This window comes from Salvelinus namaycush, chromosome 35, assembly GCF_016432855.1.
Source record: "Salvelinus namaycush isolate Seneca chromosome 35, SaNama_1.0, whole genome shotgun sequence".
In the NCBI taxonomy this organism is placed as follows: Eukaryota; Metazoa; Chordata; class Actinopteri; order Salmoniformes; family Salmonidae; genus Salvelinus; species Salvelinus namaycush.
This window is the reverse complement of record NC_052341.1, coordinates 4,587,381-4,603,813: the sequence shown is the minus strand read 5'-3', so window position 1 is coordinate 4,603,813 and position 16,433 is coordinate 4,587,381. Positions and strand designations below refer to the sequence as shown.

The following is a 16,433-nucleotide window of genomic DNA, read 5'->3' as shown; positions in this document are numbered from 1 at the left end:
TAAACCTGGGGAAAATGTCCATCCGTTTCATTCTATGCCAATGTTATTGTTGGTCACTTTCTTCTTCATCATTGGGTATCTTCGCACAACAGACTACCTTTTTATTCAATTATATTATAACATTTTTATCATTACAATTCCAATGACATTATAAAACAAAAGAAACAAAAAACCTTTAATCTAATATTCTGTAAGTTTTGTCAACCACCTTGTCTCAGGATTAGATTCCAGAGCTGCCCTAGGCCTATTAAATTTAAACAGTTCTATATCTAAATAACTAAACAGTTATTTTTTTTATACATTTTCCAACCCAATATTCAGGATAACAATCCTTAGTGTTTACTTTAACTCAAATTTGACCTTATCTATTCAATACACATCATCCCTTTAATAATTAACATTTATACTAAACACTTTTATTACCAGTACTATCTATTTTCCCAATAGCCCTTTTGTCTCAGTTTCTCTCTCATGAGTGGCCTGGTAATAAAAAGTCAGTACCCCAATTCCTTCAAGTCATTATTCTCCCAACAAATATAATGTCAGCATGTCTATTTTTAGATACAGTTCACAGGTCATCAGACACAGTTGTCCCTCACTATTCAGTCGGTTAGGGTGGGTTTGAGCTCCACACCCACTTGTGGTGATATTCTCTCCCATGCTTTAAAGCATTCTGACGTCACCTTCTATGATAACTCCCTTATTCTACCGGTGATTTCTCAGACGAATTACAGATGAGGTATTTATCAACAAAACCTTCACAGAGACCCACACTCCAATATACCCTTTGGAGTAACTTTCATCACTTTTTATATGCAGAATGAACAAAGCACATTTGTGTATTTACCCAAAGACCATAACCCCAAGGAACTGATAATTTTACCTATGAACCCATGTTATATCAAAATTAAAATTAAAATAAACCTATTTGAATAACTTATTCAATTTAAGGGTACAACTCTTCATAATTTTCCCAGGGACATAATAGATTTTCAAAGTAATTATACATTTTGAATAGAGTCTGGTGTCTTTTAATCATTTTATAATTAAATCCCACCTGTTCCAACAATTTCTAGTAAAGGTGATCAGTCTTTCACAGGAAATTCTTAGGATTCAGGGCATTTTGACACCATTATTATGTTTCCACTCCCCTTTCTTTAGGAACAACTTAAATAAACATTTTTCAAAAAACATTTCCATCCTTCTGCATACCCAATTTGAAACTGAATTGGAAAAAACCCTTCCAATAAATCTACTAATGCATATACATTCCCAGTACATGGTGTACTTACTAGTGAACCATAGGCCAATAACACAAAGGGACTGGACTCACTTATCCAGAACTCCATTTTTTAGCCTTATCCAGATATTTTTATTTTTTAAAGCGGCTGACTTTAACTAACTGCTTTCCACAGTAATGCAGTCTCCAATGACATTTTGACCAGAGAAGATTAAAACCCTTTTTTTCTTATTCTTTCTGGAAAAGAAAGTGTACATAACGTTAATATTCATGTTACCTTTTAGTCAGCAAACCAATAGTTTTACTTATACATAGATTTTATTCTATAATCGTCTTTAACAGTTCCAGAGAATTGTGGTATAGAATGTCTAACAATTAAAATTCCATCGGTACTCTACTAGAAGTTAGGTAAAAACATGATCTAATACTTTTTTCATCACATATAAACTGTAATCTCTATGAACCACTCATTGATCAATCAGAGACTATACACCGCCAAGTGAAAATTCCATACCTACTAACCTCAAACCAATTAGTCGTTTGTTATTTTGACAAAGATACAAACTCTTGTAGAGCGACATTTCCTGCTATTGCACTAAGTTCTAGTGTCACCTTACACTAATTTTCCCAACCCCCGCTATAACCATATCCAAAACAGGGAGCTATATTCTTATTTGTTCTTAGATATTGTCAATAGTTCTGCTAATCACCCGCACGTCTGCGAGGACGAGAGAAACCACATTTGTGCTTCATCATAATGTATTTTCTTATGATAGAATGTTGACATCAGAACGCCTGCAAATCGAGCTTCACATTTTGGTCCCATGCGACTGTGCCTCCCTTATTCTATTTATCCTGTTTATCAGGTAATAGTGTCCTCCATTATCCAGTTTTTTCATATTCAATTCGAATTCGGTAGAACTAATGTGCCCTTCTTTTAGTGACTCCATGGCTTTAAAAAAAAATCCCTCATCTCTCTATGCTATGGAAACAGTCATTTTGTTTTCATGCCACTATTTATTTATTTATTTTTCCTAAATACTCCCATGTATTATACACCTTTTATTTACTATTTTTCTGAGGTAGAGCTAATCCCCTTTCCAATTAATAATTCATTGGTCACATCACTTAATTTCTCTTATCAAAGCCTACTCTATGTAGTACAGACATTATTTCTGAATACTACAGATGACTTAATGTCTTATTCTAGTACAGTACTTCAAATATCACTGTGTTTTTCCCTTTACAGATATCATTATTTATTCATTTTATTCGTTTGGTTTGTTCTGTTATTACAGTTCTAATCAATTTTATGATTACATTTACATTACATTTAAGTCATTTAGCAGACTCTCTTATCCAGAGCGATTTACAAATTGGAAAGTTCATACATATTCATCCTGGTCCCCCCGTGGGAATTGAACCCTCAACCCTGGCGTTGCAAGCACCATGCTCTACCAACTGAGCCACACAGGTCCACTGCCCGCTCCGTTAAGATCTCTATCTAACGTCTTACTTTTACCTTTATTTATTTATTTTGTCTATACTTTCTTACCTCTTCTCTATATTCTTATTGTTTGATCCTATGGTCAATTTACTAGTGAGTCAAGCCTCCCCTGTTCTCCTGTTTTATCCTGGCCACTCCATTTTGCACCCCTCTCTGCCCTTCAGGCTATTTTTAGACCGTAGCTTCTGTAGACACAGAGTGACTGACGGCCTGTTTTTTCCTCTTTCTTTGTTACACCGTTCGTGAATTCTTAATGTGTCCTGGATTTCACTATTTATCTTAACTAACCTAGATTCGTTTTTAACTTTATAGTATAATTTCAATTTATCGGCGATTCTACTTTGTTTTGTTTCACACTTTTCTATTCGTTTTATACTATTCGGTTAAAGTTTTTTTTAAATTATTTTTATTCATTATTTATTTTGACACCTTTTTTAGTAATTCTACTATGGTCGCTTATTACTTTATCACGTCAGTGTTTTTATCCTTGATTACAACTTATTTTACTTCGATGTTTCTTAATTCCGTTCCCTCTGCCTAACAGTAGTTTAGTGGCACCCTTCCTCAACTTTCTACTCTGTCACAGGAAGGCTGCGCGCTTCCTCTTCTGGACGCTCTGCTTAAACACACACAACCTGTCCTTCCTTATTCCTAATGTTCTATCTTTACACAGATCCACTCATTCTCTTACAGTATTTTCATACATTCGTTTATTTTTCCATTAGTTCATTCAATCCCTTTGTTTTTACCTAAAAACAACTTACAGTCTGTCTTTATTGACGTAATCCATTTCTTCAACATAAGCCTAGACTGATAGGATTTCTACGATATGACGAGACTACTGTCTAATCGGATCAGCTTGTCTTCATATCCTATTCACCCCCCAATACTGATCTTTTCTTCTATTTTAGAGTAGTATTGTGGCGTGACCTACTGAATTACAAAACCCCGTTAGCTAGACAGAGCGTTTTTTATTCGCAGGATTTCTTTTGCATTTGAACGCCGCACAATCGGGCCAACGTTTTTCCTGCGTCCTAAATATTTCACCCGTACAGTCCTCCTTTCGGAGCGGTAACCATGAAATATTTATTTACTAAATATTCACCCACAGATTCTTCTGCCGTGAATATCCCACCCAAGCAGACCTCTTTAAAAATGTTCCTTTTTTAAAGAGCGGTATCGTGGCTTCCTAACTACTTATTTATGCAGTTCTCTATTATTTTTAGAGCCGTTATTCATAAGTAACCTGTCCAAGCATTCCTTCTACTAATTTTATTGAAGAGGTATCACAGGATTTTCTACCTACATTATCTGTTTTGACCGTATGGGCTGTCCCTTATTATAGCCAGCCATCTCAGCCAGATGCGCAAACAACCGCATCATTTAAGCTACACATTCGAACGGTCTGATCAGAACGAGCGCATGCATGCCCACTCCGCTAAACACCTAACACAAGCAAAGTTCACAGCGCCTATTCACTCAGTCTCTATACATGCGCATACATTTATATTTAATACAATTCCCCAAATTACACATACATGCAAATTCATTGAATTCAAAAGTTCTTTAGTATTTACTGGTTTCTTTTTAGGAAATTTGAAAGAGAGACTTACATGGCGCCCCTCTCGCTGAGACAGGATCTCTGAAGCAATCCATACAAACATTTCAACTATGTAAGAACAAGCTTACCTTTTTCATAGTTGTGGCCATAGTGTTTGCAAGATTGTCCAAAGAAACTATCTCCAGCCCTGAACGCCATTCCGCAGTCCCTGTCCCTCCTGGCAAGCTCGCCAAATTATGTCGTGGAAAATCGGTTCAAATATAACGCTTTACAAGAACTTGTGAAATCAAACATGCTTTTAATACAATTGTATAGCAATCTGGAATGTCCCGCGGAACACCCCCTTTCCCAGAACTCCAGCTCCTATATTTATACACACATAGTATTATGTCCATCCCTTATGCAAATGAAGTTTCCTTTCTGAAGTCATTCACCACCATTATCTTTTAGTTCAAGCTTCCTACTTGTTCACGCCTAATACTTTATATCAAGTTCATAATTGCTGCAAGTCTTACTGTCAGTTTCCACTGGGCACAAACTGGTTCAGTCCATTTTGTTTTAACTTAATTTTCCAACATATTGTGACATGGAATCTACATGTAAAATACATTTAGATTTGAAAGAAGTAAACTGTTGTTTTGAGGGTGAAATTACAACCACAGGATTATGTCATCATGGTAACCAAATTTCAACAGGCAATTGTATAACATATGTTTAATTAATTTGTATATTTAAAACAATGTCAGATCATCAACATTTCTATCCACTGTTGGGGGAAAAAACTGTAAGGACAAAAACAATAGGCTGGGCAGCACCTCCTGTTGGAGAATTGATGTATCTACAGCACAGTGATAATACATTAATCTGTTGTATAAATAAACAAAATATCTGACATTGTCTTCCAAATTTGCAGTAATATACATTTCGGTAACAATTAAACCAAAAATCAGACATTGTTTTTCCATTGGAATTTGGTTGTGCTTTTAGATGGTTGAAAGCGTAGTGACAACACATTAGAAATTCAACTAACTTTTATCTTTTTGAGTGGGTATAGGTTGTAATCTCATTGATCAATGTCTCAACTAAATATTACCCAATTATCCATGTTGAAATGACGTTGTTTGCCCAGTGAGTTATGGCTGAGTATCTTTTAATTTCATGTGAAAATCAAGGGAACATGTAACTTTGTATGACCACAACAGGCCTAACACAGGTGGTCTTCTTCCTCCTCCTCCATCATCATCTTCCTCCTCTACAGGACTTGTATGACCGTATTGACAGGACCCGGTACACTGAACCCCTGGAGGACGCAGGTTTCCAGTACGGCTTCAACTCTACCTACCTGAAGAAGGTGGTCTCCCACTGGAGGCATCAGTTTAACTGGAAGAAGCAGATTGCAATACTTAACAAGTATCCTCAATTCAAAACCAATATCGAGGGTTAGTAGGCCTTGATGATCACATCATGATCTTTATAGTGCCAGTTTCTGTCTCTCACTCTGTTTGGAAATTTGTCAGGCATAATCATTAAAGTCATTTTTTTTTAAATGTTGATATAAAGAATAAGGCCTTTTATAAAAGGCTCATACATGCTTATAACAAGTTCCCCCAATGTTTTACCCACTGCTCCCCATTCTCTAACCCCTGATTCCTCTTCCTTCAGGATTAGATGTACACTTCATCCATGTGCGTCCACCTCACCGTGAGGGTCAGAGGGTGTTGCCTCTAATGCTGGTGCATGGCTGGCCTGGCTCTGTCTATGAGTTCTATAGGATCCTGCCTTTACTCACTGACTCGCTGGACAGTCTGGCTTTCGAGGTCATCTGCCCCTCCATCCCAGGATATGGCTTCTCCGAGGCCCCTCGTAAGCAAGGTGAGGACTCGCATATGGGGCATAAGCATTCTCTAAAGCAGGGGTGTCAAACTCATTCTGCCGCCGGGGCCGCTTTCGGTCTTCAACGAGGTCCAAACGGCTGCACTGAAAATGTGTTATATATATATATATATCCTCGCCGTCAATAACTGACTGCCTAGCTTTCATTTTGGTGAATATTCGCGAGCTGGACACAGTCAAGAAACTGTGTATATATATATATACACTGCTCAAAAAAATAAAGGGAACACTAAAATAACACATCCTAGATCTGAATGAATGAACTATTCTTATTAAATACTTTTTTCTTTACATAGTTGAATGTGCTGACAACAAAATCACACAAAAATTATCAATGGAAATCAAATTTATCAACCCATGGAGGTCTGGATTTGGAAGTGGAAAACCACACTACAGGCTGATCCAACTTTGATGTAATGTCCTTAAAACAAGTCAAAATGAGGCTCAGTAGTGTGTGTGGCCTCCACGTGTCTGTATGACCTCCCTACAACGCCTGGGCATGCTCCTGATGAGGTGGCGGATGGTCTCCTGAGGGATCTCCTCCCAGACCTAGACTAAAGCATCCACCAACTCCTGGACAGTCTGTGGTGCAACGTGGCGTTGGTGGATGGAGCGAGACATGATGTCCCAGATGTGCTCAATTGGATTCAGGTCTGGGGAACGGGCGGGCCAGTCCATAGCATCAATGCCTTCCTCTTGCAGGAACTGCTGACACACTCCAGCCACATGAGGTCTTGCATTAGGAGGAACCCAGGGCCAACCGCACCAGCATATGGTCTCACAAGGGGTCTGAGGATCTCATCTCGGTACCTAATGGCAGTCAGGCTACCTCTGGCGAGCCCATGGAGGGCTGTGCGGCCCCACAAAGAAATGCCACCCCACACCATGACTGACCCACCGCCAAACCGGTCATGCTGGAGGATGTTGCAGGCAGCAGAACATTCTCCACGGCGTCTCCAGACTGTCACGTCTGTCACATGTGCTCAGTGTGAACCTGCTTTCATCTGTGAAGAGCACAGGGCGCCAGTGGCGAATTTGCCAATCTTGGTGTTCTCTGGCAAATGCCAAACGTCCTGCACGGTGTTGGGCTGTAAGAACAACCCCCACCTGTGGACGTTGGGCCCTCATACCACCCTCATGGAGTCTGTTTCTGACCGTTTGAGCAGACACATGCACATTTGTGGCCTGCTGGAGGTCATTTTGCAGGGCTTTGGCAGTGCTCCTCCTGCTCCTTCTTGCACAAAGGCGGAGGTAGCGGTCCTGCTGCTGGGTTGTTGCCCTCCTACGGCCTCCTCCACGTCTCCTGATGTACTGGCCTGTCTCCTGGTAGCGCCTCCCTGCTCTGGACACTACGCTGATAGACACAGCAAACCTTCTTGCCACAGCTCGCATTGATGTGCCATCCTGGATGAGCTGCACTACCTGAGCCACTTGTGTGGGTTGTAGACTCCGTCTCATGCTACCACTAGAGTGAAAGCACCGCCAGCATTCAAAAGTGACCAAAACATCAGCCAGGAAGCACAGGAACTGAGAAGTGGTCTGTGGTCACCACCTGCAGAATCACTCCTTTATTGGGGGTGTCTTGCTAATTGCCTATAATTTCCACCTTTTGTCTATTCCATTTGCACAACAGCATGTGAAATTTATTGTCAATCAGTGTTGCTTGCTAAGTGGACAGTTTGATTTCACAGAAGTGTGATTGACTTGGAGTTACATTGTGTTGTTTAAGTGTTCCCTTTATTTTTTTGAGCAGTGTATTTTTATAAAGGTATATGCGACCAACATATGCATATCTGTATTCCCAGCAGTGTGAATTCCATATTTTAGGGCTTAGTGAATTTATTTAAACTGATTTCCCTTTTATGAACTGTAACTCAGTAAAACCTTGGAAATTGTTGCATTTTGTGTTTTTGTTCAGTGTAGGTCCATTATCATTTCTACGCAGTTGTGATTTGGTGTTAGTAATTTTAAAGTATATCGAGTTTGTCCAACCCTTCGCTGGCCAGATTAGACGGGGGCTGTAAGTTTGACACCCCAATTCTAAAGAACTGATGGCATAGACCAGTTTTTGCAAACGGCCAAACGTTCTGTCACATTGTTTGTTGCAAGAATTTGAGCTGGACATATCCATATGTCCTGCTAAGTGACTTGTTATGTATCTCTATCTGGTTATATCATAACTCCACACCACAGTAATACAGGGTTAGGTTACAATAACCCCATCATGACAGGCTGGGGGTTTTGTAGAACCTAGAATAGCAATAAATATCCCACTAATACTGTTTTTCTCTTTTTTATTACTCAAGCAAGGAGATTCAAGGTTTTGTTTTATTTTCTGATTGTGGTAATTCATCTTTTTGGCTTTTTAACCCAGCCCTATTTAGTAAAGTTACTATTAGTTCACTATACTAGGAATAGATGAGTTAAGGGCTATGGTTGTCAGGACCCGGTGTGAGAAACAGTCACTAATAGTCGGCAGAACCCAGAAGATGAGGCAGACACAGCAGTACTAGAGACGGTGGTTTAATCAAGGTAAAAGATCTTCAGGCAAAAAATATAAATCCACAACGTCAAAAGTAAAGCCAAGAGAAAAAATGGATATCCTCCAAAATACAATGAAAATCCACAAAGTGGTAAGAACAGCAGGGGAAAAACAAACCTCAAAAGACTAATCAAAAATAAACAAGAACAAAACCAGAGTACCTCTGGAAAATCCAACAAGAGAAATGTATGTTCACAGCATGGCTGGGGCTGGGTGCTAACATACAAACACAGAGCAAAGAACTGAGGGACACTAATGGTTTAAATACCTACAAGGAAATGAGGCACAGGTGAAAATGATAACTAGAAGGGAAAATAAACAAAAGGTTCAAAAAGGCGCAATGGGGACATCTAGTGACCAAAACCTGAATAGTCCTGGCCAAAACCTGACAATGGTCTTCTGTGGTGTAATACTAATGTATCTGCTCTTCTTCTGTGGTGTTCCTCCCTGCAGGGTTTAACTCTCTGGCTGCAGCGAGGGTCTTCCACAAGCTGATGGAGCGTCTGGGTTTCTCAGAGTATTATCTGCAGGGAGGAGACTGGGGCTCACTCATCACTACTAACATGGCCCAGATGAAGCCAGAGTAAGAACAATTCTCCTCTTATTGAGATAAGTGCACTTGCACATTCCCCGTCATGGATTTTAAAGCATATAATTGATGTAAGCATTGGCTGGAGTGAGTTGCCAGCAGTGTCTAATCCATGAGGGGGAAAAGTGTGCACCTGTACTCTTTGGAAGAAGGGTTTAAAACCAGGAAGCAGCATAAGAACTGCAGAGTGGCGCAGCGGTCTAAAGCACCGCATCTCAGTGCTAAAGGCTTCACTACAACCACCCTGGTTCAGCGGTCTAAAGCACCGCATCTCAGTGCTAAAGGCGTCACTACAACCACCCTGGTTCAGCGGTCTAAAGCACCGCATCTCAGTGCTAAAGGCGTCACTACAACCACCCTGGTTCAGCGGTCTAAAGCACCGCATCTCAGTGCTAAAGGCGTCACTACAACCACCCTGGTTCAGCGGTCTAAAGCACCGCATCTCAGTGCTAAAGGCGTCACTACAACCACCCTGGTTCAGCGGTCTAAAGCACCGCATCTCAGTGCTAAAGGCGTCACTACAACCACCCTGGTTCAGCGGTCTAAAGCACCGCATCTGTGCTAAAGGCGTCACTACAACCACCCTGGTTCAGCGGTCTAAAGCACCGCATCTCAGTGCTAAAGGCTTCACTACAACCACCCTGGTTCAGCGGTCTAAAGCACCGCATCTCAGTGCTAAAGGCGTCACTACAACCACCCTGGTTCGATTCCAGGCTGTATCACAACCGGTCGTGATTGGGAGTCCGATAGGGCGGTGGACAATTGGCCCAGCGTCGTCCGGGTTTGGCTGGGGAGGCCGTCCCCTGTAAATAAGAATGTGTTCTTAACTGACTTAATTTAAAAAAAATAACAGACAGCCGGCCCCAATTCTCTCTCTAGTCCTTCCCCTTGGAACTCAAACCCTTTTGATATTTGTTGATCTGTTAGTGGGAACAATATGGTGGAAGTGCCACCATTACACTGATTGTACCTATCCAGAACTGTCATATCTGCAAATATGGAAGGGTTAGGGTGGCGTATCCCAATCTCTCTCCCGGGGACTCCCAAGGTGTTCACATTTGGGTGTTTGCTGTACAGCACTACACAGCTGATTTAACTCATCAAGTTTGAGTATTTTAATTTAGAGCAAAGAAAAACACAACGTGTCCCCCTTGTGGTCCCCAGGACTGAGTTTGGGAAACGCTAGGTCACGGGGACATTTAGTGTACACAGAATAACATGTCTTCAGAACATCAACACTGTAACCATCAAGCAGAAAGATTTGTCTGTTGGATGACCACACTCTTTATCTTCTCTTCCTGTGCTACTGTGTAGGTGTGTAAAGGGTCTCCACCTCAACATGTTAACTAGCAAACTGAGGGGGTTCGGTGTCCTGTTTTCCATCCTGATTGGCCGCTACGTGCCCTGGCTGGTTGGGTTCACCAGGGAAGATGTCAGAAGGTTGTTTGGTTCAGTAGGTTTCATGGAAAGGAACATCTATGAGATCATCAGAGAGACTGGCTACCTGCACATCCAGGGCACCAAGCCAGACTCCGCTGGTGAGAATGTCACAGCTTTATTTTACCTGATATTTCACCTGACGTTTTGATGATCCACATCTTCCAGGCTTTTTGTTTGAGCATGAGACTGAATGGACTGCTTTGTTGGTCAGTTTTTAACATCGGTCTGTAGTACTCCTAACACCACCACCACACACATGGTGATACGCTTGATCCAGATTTGCTGCAGCTCGCTGTTCCCCTGATGGCTGAATCTTTAACCTGACGATTTATATCTGGTACTGTCACCAAGGTTTGGAAGACGGCCCATGTACTCCAACCTTCAAAGGTGGTGACCATTGTGCCCTAAATCATTATTGGCCTATTACTAAACTTTCTTGCCTAGCTAAAGTATTAGAATCCTTGATTAAATCTCAGCTAAGATCTTTTGTGTCTTTGAAATGTATTTTAAAATGAAATAAGTCTGTTTAGACCAGGTCATAGCACTAACTCTTCTGCATCCCTAGTTATAAATGATGTGGTTAACTGTATGGATGAAAGGCAACATTGTGCTGCCCTCTTCAATGACATGTCAAAGGCTTTTGATACTGTTGATCACTCACAGCTAATTCAGAGGCTTTCCTCAGTTGTCCTAGACCAGGCTGCATGTAACGGGTTAAAACATTACTTGACAGAACTTAATATTTTACTACACCGGCATAAGGCAGGGCTTGCAGACCTATTATGGACTACAAAGGGAAGCACAGCCGCGAGTTGCCCAGTGACACGAGCCTAACAGGGGAACTTAATGACTTCTCTGCACGCGTCGAGGCAAGCAACGCTGAAGCATGCATGAGAGCACTAGCTGTTCTGGACGACTGTGTGATCATGCTATCCGTAGCCGATGTGGGTAAGCCGTATCTGTAGCCGATTTGAGTGCTATGGGTCGGTAGTCATTTGGCAGGTTACCTTGGCTGTTCTTGGGCACAGGGACTTTGGTGGTCTGCTTGAAACGTGTAGGTATTAGACTCGGTCAGGGAGCGGTTGAAAATGTCAGTGAAGACACTTGCCGGTTGGTCAGCGCATGCTCTGAGTACACGTCCTGGTAGTCCGTCTGGCCCTGCGGCCTTGTGAATGTTGACCTGTTTTTAAAGGTCTTACTCACATCGGCAACTGAGAGCATGATCACACAGTCGTCTGGAACACAGTCGCAAAGAATGTGTAAAGTTAGGTTAAATATAAAACTGGAATTTTTCCAATACGCCTACTGTTCTAAACCCCACATCAATGTTATAGAAAACAAATTGAAAATATAGATATGAAAAAACATACCGTAGCTGGTCCTCTGGAACAGCTGGTGCTCTCATGCAGATTTTTGTTCCACAAATAATGTCTAAGAACTATCTTCAAAATGTTTTTCCATTTTATGTTTTGGTGCCTCTAGGGCAATTCAGAAAGCTGAGTGATGACCTTATTACCAATGAATGTGTTTTTTATGATCTTGTTTTTCTTTCTTTATTTATATTTTATGTGTATTTCAGGGCTGTAAAAGAGACCATGGTTTCAGTATGACTCCCTGGTAAAATAAAAAAAATGCACGGACACACAGACCTCTGATAGTTTAGCTGTAGTAGTCGTTCTAATCATATTGTGAAATGTCTCCCCCTGCAGGTTGTGGACTGAATGACTCTCCAGTAGGCCTGGCTGCTTACATACTGGAGAAGTTTTCCACCTGGACTGACTTCAACAACAGGGACTTGGAAGATGGGGGGCTGGAGAGGTACAAGCTACAGTTCAGCTTGTTTACTTTGGGTTGTGAGTGGAGAAATATATACTTTTTAGGGGGTAAATATATTGCTGTCCCATCAATTACTCTTAATCAAATGATGGTCAGATCTGCCAAAACTGTAGGGGAAACATTCAATACAACTTTATTTGTCCCAGCAAAACAATGATCCTAATCTATTTGCATGAACATGTTGCCTTGGTAGCACCCATTCACAGTCCTATTCACTTGACACCAAATGGGAAAATCACAAACTGAAAGAGGGACTACCTTTGTTGTATTCATCAGTGCACACCGTAGATAAACATTTACAACTGGAAAAGTGTTTTTATTGGAGAATGAATAAAACCCAGGGCTGTTGATTGGTTCATTGAGAGCCTGGTTCCTGTCTTTTAGGAAGTTCACCCTGGACGACCTGCTGACCAACATCATGATCTACTGGACCACCGGCTCCATCGTGTCCTCCATGAGGTTCTACAAGGAGAACTTAAAGACCAACATTGACAACAGACTGGATAATAAGTGAGTTTGTATGTGTGGTGTCATATGGTCCAGTATGACACGGGCGGTTCCTACAGGGCCTGTCCATTTAATATGACACCGGCTGTTCCTACAGGGCCTGTCCAGTTTAATATGACACGGGCTGTTCCTACAGGGCCTGTCCATTTAATATGACACCGGCTGTTCCTACAGGGCCTGTCCAGTTTAATATGACACGGGCTGTTCCTACAGGGTCTGTCCAGTTTAATATGACACGGGCTGTTCCTACAGGGTCTGTCCAGTTTAATATGACACGGGCTGTTCCTAAAAACCAATAATAGACGCTATTTAATAATACATGCCAAGGGACGTATAGTACATTTTGTAGTTTTATGTGATCCTTGCGGGACTTGAACTCATGATCATGCTTGCTTTGTGTTATGATAACAGGCTCCCAATAATGAGATGTTCCAGGTGGTTGTTTTCTACCTACTTTAGTTGAATGCACTGATTGGCAGACACTCTGCTAAAATGAGTGTCTGCTCTGACTAAAAATGTAAATGTGTGGCTGTGTTTGTTAACCTGTCTCTCGTGTCCTCAGTACGGGGGTGTATGTGCCTACAGGCCTGGCCGCGTTTCCCAACGAGATAATGCACGTGCCCCAGTCGTGGGCCAGAGACAGGTTCAGGAACATCTACTCCTACTCTTACATGCCCCGAGGAGGCCACTTCGCTGCCTTCGAGGAGCCACAGCTCCTGGCTGACGACCTGCTGCAGTTTGTGAAGAAGGTGGAGAAGTTGTAGAGTTGATGGATACAAGAGGTCGACTCTCCACTCCTGCCAAGTGCCTGGAAGAAAAACCAGCAGGACTGCAGAACTTGATAATACTACAGCTTGGAATTGTAGCTTTGTACTAAAAACATTTAAATGTTAATCTATGATAAAGTCAGAAGCACTGTCTGATTATCAGGTAAATACTTTGTCAATCAGTGATGTTAACACTGCAATATGATCATGCTCAGTGATTGTGTTGGTGTAATATTAAGCCTATACAGTCAACATAATGGACCAATACTGTAATCAAAAAATGAAATGATCAGCACTTCAATACAGATTACAAATGTCTTCCAGATTCCACAACAACTGTGTGAAAGCAGCCTCAATCACAGATGTCTGTTCTTCTCTTGTTGTAATAATGCACTACTGCTATAGTATACTATACTACTGCTGTACTGCTATAGTATACTATACTACTGCTGTACTGCTATAGCATATTATACTATTGCTGTACTGCTATCCTATACTACTGCTGTACTGCTATAGTATATTATACTACTGCTGTACTGCTATAGTATATTATACTACTGTTGTACTATACTACTGCTGTACTGCTATAGTATACTATACTACTGCTGTACTGCAATAGTATACTATACTACTGATGTAATCATGTCTATTGTGACGAGCTTGTAAGGCAGGGATGTCAAACTCATTCTACAGAGGGCAAAGTGTCTGTGGGTTTTCCTTTCAATTAAGACCTAGACAACCAAAATCAAATCAAATTTTATTTGTCACATACACATGGTTAGCAGGTGTTAATGCGAGTGTAGCGAAATGCTTGTGCTTCTAGTTCCGACAATGCAGTAATAACCAACAAGTAATCTAACCTAACAATTCCACAACTACTACCTTATACACACAAGTGTAAAGGGATAAGAATATGTACATAAAGATATATGAATGAGTGATGGTACAGAACGGCATAGGCAAGATGCAGTAGATGGTATAGAGTACAGTATATACATATGAGATGAGTAATGTAGGGTATATAAACATAAAGTGGCATAGTTTAAAGTGGCTAGTGATACATGTATTACATACATTTCCATCAATTCCCATTATTAAAGTGGCTGGAGTTGAGTCAGTATGTTGGCAGCGGCCACTAAATGTTAGTGGTGGCTGTTTAACAGTCTGATGGCCTTGAGATAGAAGCTGTTTTTCAGTCTCTCGGTCCCAGCTTTGATGCACCTGTACTGACCTCGCCTTCTGGATTATAGCAGGGTGAACAGGCAGTGGCTCGGGTGGTTGTTGTCCTTGATGATCTTTATGGCCTTCCTGTGACATTGGGTGGTGTAGGTGTCCTGGAGGGCAGGTAGTTTGCCCCCGGTGATGCGTTGTGCAGACCTCACTACCCTCTGGAGAGCCTTACGGTTGTGGGCGGAGCAGTTGCCGTACCAGGCGGTGATACAGCCAGACAGGATGCTCTCGATTGTGCATCTGTAGAAGTTTGCGAGTGCTTTTGGTGACAAGCCGAATTTCTTCAGCCCCCTGAGGTTGAAGAGGCGCTGCTGCGCCTTCTTCACCACGCTGTCTGTGTGGGTGGACCAATTCAGTTTGTCCGTGATGTGTACACCGAGGAACTTAAAACTTACTACCCTCTCCACTACTGTCCCATCGATGTGGATAGGGGGGGTGCTCCCTCTGCTGTTTCCTGAAGTCCACGATCATCTCCTTTGTTTTGTTGACGTTGAGTGTGAGGTTATTTTCCTGACACCACACTCCGAGGGCCCTCACCTCCACCCTGTAGGCTGTCTCGTCGTTGTTGGTAATCAAGCCCACTACTGTTGTGTCGTCTGCAAACTTCATGATTGAGTTGGAGGTGAGGGGAGTTCCTAACTAAATATACTTCAATGTGTTCCATTGAGCATGGTTTTTAGCATAGGTCTAGATTTAGCCTAGGTCTAGATTTAGCCTAATCTATGTCCAGGAAACCATTATGAATTTTCCGTGGACCCCAGGAAGACTAGCAGTAACTAAGGCATCAGCTTATGAGGATCCAAATAAAGAAATTAAACAAATTAACATCCAAGTCAATAACTCACAAGACTTCGACCTATGTATGCTGCAAAATCTGTATAATTCAAATGAACCTTATAATTTAGTGATCCAGCTTAGATTTACATACAGTACTGTATATTTCCAAAAGATTGTTTCAGAAAAACATTTTAAACAATTGAAAACCAAGACATTATACAGGAACAACCAAATGACAAGTAGGTATACAGTGCACAAAGTAACTTAGTAGGCTATATACAGTCACAACACCAACACTGCTTTCAGTACAGCACATACCCAAGCTACACCAGACAACATATTCATTACAATCATTCTGTACAGGTGATGCCAGTCATTCATATGAACCTCTATAGAAACATAGTACCTGGACTGGGCTCAGGGTTACAGAGAGAGAGTCGTCCCTGGACGGGGCTCAGGGTTACAGAGAGAGAGTCGTCCCTGGGCTCGGGGTTACAGAGAGAGAGTCGTCCCTGGACTGGGCTCGGGGTTACAGAGAGAGAGT

The 16,433-nt window shown here is 41.5% G+C and overlaps 1 protein-coding gene across 1 annotated transcript; it reads left to right on the top strand.

Annotated features, from left to right (window-relative positions):
• The first annotated feature begins 5,497 nt into the window (after positions 1-5,497).
• On the top strand, positions 5,498-13,944 carry LOC120029363 (epoxide hydrolase 1-like). The gene is made up of 7 exons (XM_038974591.1): positions 5,498-5,747; positions 5,971-6,180; positions 9,197-9,326; positions 10,647-10,870; positions 12,482-12,590; positions 12,993-13,118; positions 13,678-13,944. The coding sequence occupies exons 1-7, from the start codon at positions 5,498-5,500 to the stop codon at positions 13,877-13,879; spliced, it is 1,251 nt and encodes a 416-aa protein (XP_038830519.1). The 3' UTR covers positions 13,880-13,944.
• The last annotated feature ends 2,489 nt before the right edge of the window (positions 13,945-16,433 follow it).

Excerpts from the sequence above, each read along its gene's own strand:
- LOC120029363 (XM_038974591.1), top strand. The coding sequence starts at position 5,498 with ATGACCACAACAGGCCTAACACAGGTGGTCTTCTTCCTCCTCCTCCAT. Across the intron at positions 5,748-5,970 it reads ATTCAAAACCAATATCGAGG|GATTAGATGTACACTTCATC; the intron begins GTTAGTAGGCCT and ends CTCTTCCTTCAG. Across the intron at positions 6,181-9,196 it reads CGAGGCCCCTCGTAAGCAAG|GGTTTAACTCTCTGGCTGCA; the intron begins GTGAGGACTCGC and ends TCCTCCCTGCAG.